Genomic DNA, 11720 nt, shown 5'->3' with positions numbered 1-11720 from the left:
ATAGATATACAGATAAATTATACCCCTGAGTCCATATAAAGCCTTTCACAACCCGACCACCCTATACCAGCCACCAATTAGTGTCCCTAAATCTGAGGGTAAACTTTATTGGGAGGGGGGGGGCGTCGTCATCCAAGATTGCTTCCAGCTGACATAGGGGCGACTTTTCTTTCCAGGGGTTCCTGTGAAAGCAAATGATGGTAGAATACCCAGGGTAAGCGCAGGAGGGAGCTGCGGACTCTGGTCCCCGCTGCGCGGAGCGGAGCGACCAGCGAGGACGGGCAAACAGCTTCTGGACCGAGCAAAGCAGCCGGCCCGGTACAGCAAAGGATACTGCGTTGCTCCGAATGGAGGCGTGGGAATAATAATAATTAAAAAAAAAATGCGTTCTCCGGCTCAATCAGCCCAACTAAAGTTGAGCCGGATCCACCCGCCCGCAGCGCGCGGAGCAGCCCGTGAGACGGGGCAAACAGCTCCCGGGCAGCAGGCCTGGTTTCAGGCGCGGTTTCGTCTGGGAGGGAGGGGGGAGCTCGGGCTCCGGCCGGGCCGCGGGGCCAAAGCGAGTCGCGGTTTGACCCACGAGGTTTTTAAGTGGATTTAGCCCCACGTTGGGCGCCAGATGATGTGGCGAAGATTGGAAATAACCAAAAATAGTCCTTTTATAATTATTTAAGTTTAATACAAAGGGAGATAAGGGAACTTACAGAACCAAGGGTCCAGCGGAGTGACCGCGGGGCAAACGAACGGGGGCCTTCCGGCTCCCCAATCCTATTTAAGGGGCATGGCTACCCCGCTGGAGCAGCCACGCCCCTGAACGCAGGGATTGGGCCAGCTGCCCCAACATCACTCTGCAGACCAAGCTGGCATAAAACTCGGAGATCTGCCTGCCTCTGTCTCCCAAGTGCTTGGATTAAAGGTGTGCCCCACCACCACCCGGCAATAAAGGCATCAAGTCTTTTGTTGTTGTTGTTTATTTTTTGCTTGTTTGAGACAGGGTTTCTCTGTAGCTTTAGCTTTGAAGCCTGTCCTGGAAACTATCTGTTGTAGACCAGGTTGGCCTCAAACTCACAGAGATCCGCCTACCTCTGCCTCCTAGTGCTGGGATTAAAGATGCATGCCACCACCGCCTGGCTGTATTCTTATTACCTCTTTAACTAAACTGTTTTTAAATGGAATCCTAATTAAATTTTATTTTTGTTTGTTCTTGAGAAAAGGATGTAACCTAATGTCCAGTTTTAAAAAGTCAGCATCATTGGCAAAATTGGACTCAATTCATTTTATAAACATCATTGGCACATTGGACTCAATTAATTTTATAAACATTCCTCAGGCACTTAACAAAATAATTGTATTTATTTTTGGTATAACTGTATAGAGATCACAGATAGCACACTTAACCTAATATGTGGTTTGTGATAGTGTTTAGTGTTCTCCTCTTTCCCCCTTTATCCCTTACTCTCATTTTCTTTCTCTTAATTTACATTTGTGCTTTTAGATATTACATTGTCTTGTAACCCACATGCTATACAAAAACTGAAAATCAGGGATTTTGTGGATGATGAGTCAAGAATAGAAATTGCACCCCATTGAAACTCTCCCGTGCTCAGCAATGGAGTAAGAGTGGGTATTCTTAAAATGGATTTCAGGTCATTGAGAGAGTTTTGTTTAGAGATGCCAAACATAATGTTAAAGTTAAAGTGACGGTAGTTTTTGTTGTAGATAGAATTGTGGGGTTTACTATAAAAATAGCAGAGCAGATGAGTGAACTTGGGATTCTGTGAATGGTGGCAGTGTGAACAATCACACAGGGCCTTAGGGAGAAGATGACATCTAACTAAGGATGGGGAAGAGGCATGAGAGTAAGGCAAACAGCGAGATGGCAAACCAGGAGTGGTCCAGCCTAAAGAGCAGCAAATCTCCCTGTTGCTGGCACAGAGAGCACAGAACGATAGTAATGAGTAGGAGCAGCAGAGAGGAAGGGCAGATAATTTATGGTGTGGCACTTTACACAAACAATTGAAAATGATAAATAGGAAAGGAGCTGGGAAGACACTAGATATAATCATTTAATTTCATTATGTTTTAGGATACATTTTGGAGCAAAGGGTAATAGGGATCTAATTCTCTATGAGAAAACCTTCCCACTGCTAAGCCCTTTAACTTTCCAAATTCAATTTCAAAGAGTTGGGTCTTAGTTTTGAAATTTCTTTCCTGAATCTTTGAAAACTGCCAGAATCCTGCCCATCTCTCTTCTAAATGCAACCCACATAATAAATTTTCACATTCAGAGTTTGCATTTTTCTACATCAAACATAATTACCCATGAAACAGTTTGTGATATTTCTGCAAAATAAATTATATTACAGAGCATTTGGGGCTCCATTTACTACCTACAACAATTGGTTTGCGTCTACTGCGTTCATGGAGTAATGATATGAACTGCAATTGATCCTATTTAGATGCCAAAGATGTTTTCCAGCGGTGCTGCACTAAGGGGGTGAGTTTGTGAAGACTCAGCTAGCAACCAAAGTGTCTAGTTCATCACAGGGAGAGTGATGCTCAACTCTCATTTAGAGCTCTGCCTGACATGAGAACGACTCAGACACCTGCCCCATCTCTCTCCAGGCCAGCTCCAGCAGACACAGCATTCACTCAGTGTGTGTGAATTCTATAGCAGAAGGACCCTGTGTCTAGAACTGTGGCCAATACACAAAGATGAGATAGTTTTCACATTTAGGATCAGTACAACTAAAATTATAATTACACATTTTAAAACAAATATAAGGTTTAATCCAGCAGCTCTGCACAAAATGAAGCCTTAAATTTCTTTTCTAGTTGTGATGACAAAACTTATATTCGTAAAATGTGAACAACCAGGCCTCATACTTAGCAGTATCGTTCTTGATACTATTCCACAGTGTAGTGTTAGCTTAGTTTTAAGTCCTGTCTCTGTTGCTTAGCAAATCTATGACTTAAATTACTGAAATGTTTTGTGCTATGATTTAGATATCTACTCATTTGGTTAAAAAAAAGTATATTGGTATTATAGGCCTTTCTAGTTCCTTTACTTCTAGAGATACTTCAAATAATACACACAAATCTAAAAGACAAAGCTAAGGAATCACAGCCAAGAAAGGACTTATGAGCAGAACTTGTAGATAACCTAGCCCTTATGTATTTCCTTCCTACATTCACCAGGTCAGAAACAAAGAAATACAAAGCCCCACATATCTATTATCCAGTCTCTTTAATTTTATCATATAACTTAGCGTGTATTGTTTGTACAACACTAACATATCCACATGGCTGTCACTGGCTAAGTTAGTAATCAATTAAAACGCATCAAGGGTAATTCAATGAAAGGCTTAATGGGTGCTGGCAAATTTGGCCATTTTTTTTAAACACCTTCTTATGGAAGCTATCCAGCATGCTATAAAGAAGCTTGACTTAGACAAGAGAGTAATAAAAGGCTAGAGAGAAGGAGGCTGCAGACAGCGAGAGGACATCTTGGACATCCCAGCACACCTTGGCATTGGACATTGGCACATTTTGCAGTTACATAGGAATACTGAGTGGAAAGAGCTACCTAGATTACCCTAGCAAGCACACAGAATGTTGGGAAGTAACAAATTACTGCTATTTTCAGTGTGTATGGAAAATAAATTGTTAGCAAAAATTCATGGCTGAAACAAACTACCAACAAATTATCTTAATGTAGTCATGTGCCACTGAAATTTGGGCCTCTAAAATAGGATTTTGTGTTTTTTTTAAATAACAAGTCTGGATGAGAATAGAAATATTGTCTGGACCTGGGGATGAATATAAGAATGTAAATGATAAGGTGAATGAAAAAAAATAATTCCTTGAAATCTCTCAAAATTATATTTGTCTAGGGAAAGAAAAGTGCTCAGTTATTTGATCATATCAGATTAATGTTAGCTAGATATGGTGGGTAACATGTAGAGCACAATAAGAGTCTCTTAAATGAATTAAATGTTATTTCCCTTGTGTTCATAACAGAATAAAGACAGTCTTGTGTTGGGGGCTATTCCTGCCTTGTTATTGCACATGGTCTAGTGATAGCCAAGCATGCTCTGAAATCCAGGCCTGTGCTCTAATCAGGGACAAGGACAAAGATGTGTTGTTGGGTAAAGAATGTAAACCCTTCTGTTGGTGTATCATAAGAAAACTGAGTTCAAAAGGCATGGACAGAGATAAGAAATGGAGTTAGTGATAGTTATTTGAAATATGAGATGAGAATGCTGTGCACGTCAGGTTATTCAATACCTTCATGTTTCCATGGGTATGCAATTTGTTAGACGACTACAAGTCACATGTCAAAATACATGACAGAAAGCAACAATAAGAGAAGATGGTCCCTAGGAGCAGAGGTGACTGGGACATCAAGAGCCACTCATACTTTTCGATAGATTTAAAATCAGAGAAAACTTTAGATTCCATGAGAACCAGATTCAAACTCAAATGTACCAGGTCAGAGACAATGATGTCCTGGACTCTTATGTACCCATTGTTGAGCTTTTATGTTCATAGCTTATGTTGTTTCAATGATGTATACTAACTTTATTCTTCCTCCACATATCAAGGGATTTGGACACAAATTTCAGACATATTACAAGCTAAGTTTGTCTAGATCACAAGGAATCGAAGATGCTAAAAGCCTTTATACTAAATGTGGGAAAATATGAATTAGTGATTTGGGGTTCAAACAAAAAGATTTGGAAAGCACAGAGATAAGATACTGTGTGAATGTTCAAACATAGATTATAATTGGATAAAGGGGGAGACAATAAATCTGAGGAAAAGAAATAAGAAAAAAAGGGAGGGAGGGAGGGAGGAAGGGAGGGAGGAAGGAAGGAAGGAAGGAAGGAAGGAAGGAAGGAAGGAAGGAAGGAAGGAAGGAAGGGAGGGAGGGAGGAAAACATTACCCAGATAAAGCACATTCAAATTTCCAATGGGTAATAAATAGCATTTAGAAGATGAAAATGAAGAGTATAGTATTCAAATGAGAATATGACATATGTTCACCTAATTCCTCTTGCTTCTTTCTTCTGGTTAACACAACCCCAAGGCAACACTGCGGCCTGCTGAAATACACTACCTAATTTCTTCTTGCAAGCTCAGTAGGTGAAATGCCTTGCATATGGTTTTGGAACAGTTGGTTAATGTGGTTGATTTGTACTTCCTCATAAAATAGTAGAATAGAAGCCATGTCTGGGAGGATGGATGAACACACTTCAGGACGGAGAACTGATGCTACTGTGTCATCAGGTCCAGTTGCTCTCGCTGTCACCCAGACACAAAGCCCGGCGTTTTCTGCATGCTCCAGCAAACTTCTACCACAAATGCACCATATTCACCATCGCTACAGTGGCCCCACTGACCAATGTTAACTGTGTTGACAGCAGAGTGGTTTGAGAGAGAAATGTCCCGCATTGGCTCATGTAGTTTGCACCCAGTTTGGAACACTGTTTGGGAGTTTTGTAGGTGTGGGAAAGTAATGGAGTCACCTAGAAGTTAACCTATCACAGCTTAATAGCTGATGGAAAAACTGGCTTTCTCTGGGGTATTTTATCATAGGAACAGAAAAGGCAGCAGTACAGAAATTACTATAGATACTGGGTTGTTGTGATAGTCCCAACCATGTGGCTTTTATGCTTTGGGATTATTCTGTGATAGAGTTTGGAACTTAGGGCTGGAATAGACTTTGGATTGTGGAAGTAGAATTTGTAAACCATCCTACTAAGAACTTGGAAAAAGAGAACACTGAGAGAAATGTGTACAAAAGAGACTTGGCTTGTGAGAGTTCAGTGGGAATCAATGAGCCTGTCAGAACCAAGTCACTCATGTGATAGTTTGGCAGAGAATGTGACAGTATTGAGCCTTTGTCATGAGAACTTATATGAGGCTGAATGAAAATGTAATGAATTAATTTCTTTCATGGAGGAAATTATAAGACAGCATAATTGAGTCTGTGTTGTTGATCACTGATTGCTGATTATTCTTATGTAGGATTGCAATAAAAATAGTAACAAGTGGGGCAGAATGAAATACCAATGTGTAATTTGGGGAAGAAAAGTGCACTGTGAGGCTTAATGTTGCAGCCAAGTTGTACATCTTAGGAGAGGTTGTAATTGTTTTAAAAAAATGGTACTGTTGAAGAAGTAGCATTTTGTTTTGAATTGGAAAGACAGAAAGGATGCCCTCAGGACAAGACCACTTCTAGCTAAGCCTACAGTTTGCGAAAGGAGAGAACCAAAGTGATTTCTTGCTCCTAGAAAAATCCTCCTGGAGAGTATTTCACAAGGGTTAGCATATAAAAGCTGCTGTATTGTGGTCCAAGAGGACTAGAGTCATTCCAAGCTGGGCCAACTTGGCTGTTTCATGCACTTAGTACCGGTTTTGAAAGCACAAAAGATGCAAGATTGAGGAGGACATGCGTTTTTGCTTCTGCTTCAAGAGCCACTAAGGCCTGTAATATGAGAAAGAGCAGTAGTTTCTGTGAGGAAGCTCCGAGAGGCCGCTGTGTGTGGTTGGAAATCCTGGGATATAATAGAGATTTGAAGATACTGGGGGTGCAAAAGCAATGAGACATCAGTCAAGGAGAGAGAGCTACATATAATCTATAAGGAGAGAAAAGTCATATATCATTCAGTGAGGAAGAAATTCTAAGGGCATAGTAACTCTTATTTTTGGTTATTGTCTATTAAAAAAAAACAGGGTTTTATTTCCTTCCTATTGGGCAGGGCTCAGCAGGACAGGGAGCAGGCTCTCATGGAAGGAAGAGGCCTCTACTCTACTTGCCAGCAATGAACGGGTTCCGTAGCACCACGATGACTGAGTTCCCATGCAGGAACATCTTGGAGATGTAGCAGTCCTTGTTGACAGGCTTGGACTTCTTCTTGCCCTTGCCTCTCTTGGGGACCTCAGTCCACATCTCCTTCACATTCTCCAGCACCATGTTGCAGTGCCTGTCAAAGGCCTTCACCCGCCCCAGGAGCTTCTTGTTGTTGCCACAGTTAATGAGCACTTCGGTGTTGTTCTTGACTGACTGCCGGAGCACCGAGAGGGGGCCTGTGTTGAATTCCTCCTCCTCCCGCTTCTGCAGCTCCTCTCGGGTCATCTCACTCTTGGGTTTATTGAGGAGACTCATGGTGGAGGTTTCGCTTGCAGATCACTCCCGCCGCCAGCGCATTGCTCAGGTCTCAGGTCTCGGGAGTAGAGCCCTATTTTTTGTTCATTTTCATTATCTATTACTTTTCTATTTTCATTTACTTTTGCTATTATGTGAAATTTTACCAATTAAATTCTTAATCATAGGCAAATAAGTCAATATAAAACACAAGAAGCATTTAGAAATACAAATAGAGCCAAAGTAGAGCTTCTCACAGCATAATCAAGATGTCAGAAATAAAAATCAAAGAGTTAGGGGAAACTAACTCAAGTGAAAAAAACCAAATAGATAAGAATAACTTTAGAACTTTCATCACCAGTGCTACAAGACAGAAAAGCATAGAATGACCAGAAGGAACAACTGCCAGTTAAGACTGAGATACCAGAAAGGATATCTCAAAAGTTATTGGGAAAGAAGGTTATATCAAGATAAATATAGATTAAAACAATCTAGGCAGCTTTGTAGAAAATTTCTTAAGGAATATTATATATTGGGAAGTATGAAGTATCATCCATGAGGACACAGTGAAAAAATGTATACAATGAGAGGAACTGATAAATAAGAAGTTGGAAAGAATTAATAAAGTCTAACACAGGAAACAAGCAAACAGTTAGCAGTAAAGGGAAAGAGTAAATCAAATACCAACAAACTAATAATATATATATATATATATATATATATATATATATATATATATATATATTCAACCACCTTAGTGCCTAGTCCTGTTGCTGTGATAAAATATTCTTATTGTGGTGTTTTGCATAAGAATGGTTCCCATAGCCTTATATATTTGAATAATTGGTCATCAGGGAGAGGCACTACTTGAAAGGGATTGGAGTTGTGACTTTGTTGGAGTAGGTGTGGCCATGTTGGAGGAAGTATAATACTGAGGGTGAGCTTTGGGATTTCAAAAACCTAAGCAAGTCCCATTGGCTCTCTCTTCCTGCTGCCTATGGATCCAAAGTTAGAACTCTCAGCTGCTTCTCTAGCACCATGGCTGCCTGCATGTCACATGGCTGCCTGCATGCTACATGGCTGCCTGCATGCCACCGTGCTGCCTTTTTTTTTTTTATTGTTGACAATAGTTTGAGCTTCTGAAACTGTGAGCATGCCTCAAACAAATGCTTTCCTTTATATGAGTTGTCACGGTCATTGTGTCTCTTCACAGCAATAGAGCAATGACTAAGACACTTACCAAAGTGAGTATTTATTTTGACTCACATTCCAGCTAATGGTTTGTAATGGCAGGGGAGTTACAAAAGCTTGAGTTTAAGGGATCCGTTCATATTGTATGCACATTCCAGAAGCAAAGATGATGAATCCATATGTCTCAGCCACATTTCTTCATTTACTGTAGTCTAGGATCCAGGAAAAAAGCATAATTAAAAGAAAACCCCTCTCAATATAACTATAAATGCAGAAGGATATAACTGATCAATGAAAGAATGTAGACTAACTGGTTTAAAGAACAAGACCCAACTATTTGCTGTCTCCAAGAAACTCAGTTATGCAGTGTAAACAAAGACTGTTTGTTAGTTTCCTGGCCACCCAGACCCAAATAATCACACATAAACTATATTAATTACGACACTACTTGGCCAATAGCTTAGGCATATTCCTAGCTAGCTCTTACATCTCAAATTAACCCATTTCTACTAATCTGTGCATCACCATGAGGCTGTGACATACCAATATGTTCTGGCATCTTTCTCCTTTGGCAGCTACATGGAATCTCCTTAACTCTGTCTACACTCTTTATATATCCTTTCCAGCCTGGCTATATTCTGCCCTGCCTTAGGCCCAAGCAGTTTCTTTATTAACCAATGGTAATAAAGCATATTCATAGCATACAGAAGGGAATCCCAACTTCATTCTAAGAAAGATTTTTAAAAAACTAAAAGTCAACTTAAGAATCAATCTATCTAGGTAATGGCTGTATCATACATAGCTTGGGTATTGATTCTTATATCTGATGAAGTAGACAACAACCACAATAAGTCAAAAGCAAAAAAGAAAACTTCCACTATTAATAACTTTGACAATACCAAATATTAGGACTCATAATTTCACAATTTCATATAACTAGAAGACTTTTGTCGCAAAGGTGTGGAGAAAGGAGGAAGAGACTTCACTACTCCAATCTTGATTTATCTACTTCTTCAGACTTAATACTACAGTTCAACTGGATTCAACAGCTAAAGCTGCCTATCTGAAAAGTGCTCCATCCAGCAGATAGGGAATGCACTTCTTCTCAGTGGCACACAGAACCCTATTTAAGTTGATCATATTGTAGAGCACAAATCAATCCTAAACAAACACCCCCCCCCAAAGAAAGAAATCTTTAAAAACATATCAGAAGACAGAGGGGTACAATTTAAAATCACTGCAAAAGAAACCTCAAAAATAACACAAATATTCAGAGACTAAAGTTTAAATTTCATTAAAGAAATCAGAAAAGAAAAAAATTAAATTATTATATTAAAGTGGAAAGTATGGCAATACCTATTAGAACCTATAGGACAGAAACAGACAGTAAAAGAGAAAAACTAGAAGTTACAAATCTTCACATTAAAAAAGAGAGAGCACCAGAGAGCTGTCCAAATAAGTGACCTAAAAATTCACTTCAACATTCCATACAATAAAAAGAAAATTCCAAATCAAAGCTCAGCAAAAGGTTAAAAGAAAATAATAATGATTAGGACAGAAATTAATGAAATTGACATAAAGAGTAGTTTATGAAATCAACAGTTAGTTCTTTGAAAATGTTAGGAGATTGAAAAATCACTATACAAACTAACAAAAAAGGGGAGAAAACCCACAAATAAAATGTAATAATTTGTCAAATAGATCTTTCACTTTCTTGGTTAGAGTTACCCCAAGATACTTTATGCTATTTGTGGCTATCGTAAAAGGTGAAGTTTCTCTGAATTCCTTCTCTGTTTCTCTGTCCTTTGTGTATAGGAGGGCTACTAATTTTTTTGAGTTGATCTTGTAACCTTCCACTTCACTGAAGTTATTTATCAGCTGTAGGAGTTCTTTGGTACAGGTTTGGGGGGTCACTAATGTACACTATCATATCATCTGCAAATAACAAAAGTTTGACTTCTTCCTTTCCGATTTGAATCCCCTTGATCTCCTGATGTTGTCTTATTGCTATTGCTAGAACTTCAAGAACTATGTTGAAGAGATATGGTGAGAGTCGACAGCCTTGTCTTGTATCTCCATTTAATTTGATATTAGCTGTTGGCTTGCTATATATTGCTTTTATTAAATTTAGGTATGATCCTTGTATCCCTAACCTCTCCAAAACCTTTATCATAAAGGGGTGTTGAACTTTGTCAAATGCTTTTTCCACATCTAATGAAATGATCATATGGTTTTTTTCTTTCAGTTTATTTATATGATGGATTACATTGATAGATTTTCATATGTTGAACCAGCCCTGCATCTCTGGGATGAAGCCTACTTGAACGTAATAGATAATTTTTTAACGTATTCTTGGATTCTGTTTGCCAGAATTTTATTGAGAATTTTTGCATCGATGTTCATGAATGAGATTGGTCTATAATTCTCTTTCTTGGTTGGGTCTTTGTGTGGTTTTGGAATCAGGGTGACTGTAGCCTCATAAAAAGAGTTTGGCAATGACTCTTCTGTTTCTATTAAGTGAAACACATTAAGGATAATAGGTATCAGCTCTTCTTGGAAGTTCTGATAAAATTCTGCATTAAAACCATCAGGTCCTGGGCTTTTTTTGATTGGGAGGTTTTTTATGACAGCTTCTATTTCCTCACAACTTATAGGCCTGTTTAAATTGTTCATCTGGTCTTGATTTAATTATGGTAAGTGGTACTTATCTAAAAACAAGTACATTTCTTTTACATTTTCCAACTTTGTAGCATATAAGCTTTTGTAGTATGACCTAATGATTCTCTGAATTTCCTCAGTGTCTGTTGTTATGTCCCCCTTTTCATTTCTGATCTTGTTAATTTGCATGTTTACTCTCTGCCTTTTGATTAATTTGGATAAAGGTTTGTCAATCTTGTTGACTTTCTCAAAGAACCAGCTTTTGGTTTCATTGATTCTTTGGATTGTTTTCTGTGTTTCTATTTAGTTGATTTCAGCCCTCAGTTTGATTATTTCCAATCTTCTACTCCTCCTGGGTGAGTCTGCTTCTTTTTTTTCTAGAACTTTCAGCTGTGCTGTTAAGTCTCTAATGTGAGCTTTCTCCGTTTTTTTAATGTGGGCACTTAGGGCTATGAACTTTCCTCTTAGCACTGCTTTCATAGTATCCCATAGATTTAAGTATGTTGTGTCTTTATTTTCGTTGAATTCGAGGAAGACTTTAATTTCTTTCTTTATTTCTTCCCTGACCCAGAGGTGGTTCAGTAGTTGACTGTTCAATTTCCTAGAGTTTGTAGGCTTTCTGGGGGTAGAATTATTGCTAAATTGTAACTTTATTCCATGGTGATCCAATAAGACACAAGTGGTTACTAATATTTTTTGTATCTGTGGAAGTTTGCTTTGT

The 11720-nt window shown here is 38.9% G+C and overlaps 1 protein-coding gene across 1 annotated transcript; it reads right to left on the bottom strand.

Moving 5' to 3' along the window:
* Positions 1–6814: 6814 nt before the first annotated feature.
* Positions 6815–7171, bottom strand: LOC119815502 (small nuclear ribonucleoprotein Sm D2-like). Its single transcript, XM_038331653.1, has one exon. It carries the CDS (start codon positions 7169–7171, stop codon positions 6815–6817), a length of 357 nt encoding a protein of 118 aa, XP_038187581.1.
* Between the last annotated feature and the right edge of the window lie 4549 nt (positions 7172–11720).

The sequence above is a fragment of the Arvicola amphibius genome, chromosome 5 (genome assembly GCF_903992535.2).
Source record: "Arvicola amphibius chromosome 5, mArvAmp1.2, whole genome shotgun sequence".
NCBI classification, from domain to species: Eukaryota; Metazoa; Chordata; class Mammalia; order Rodentia; family Cricetidae; genus Arvicola; species Arvicola amphibius.
The sequence above is the reverse complement of the archived record's forward strand: the minus strand, read 5'-3'. Positions and strand labels throughout refer to the sequence as shown.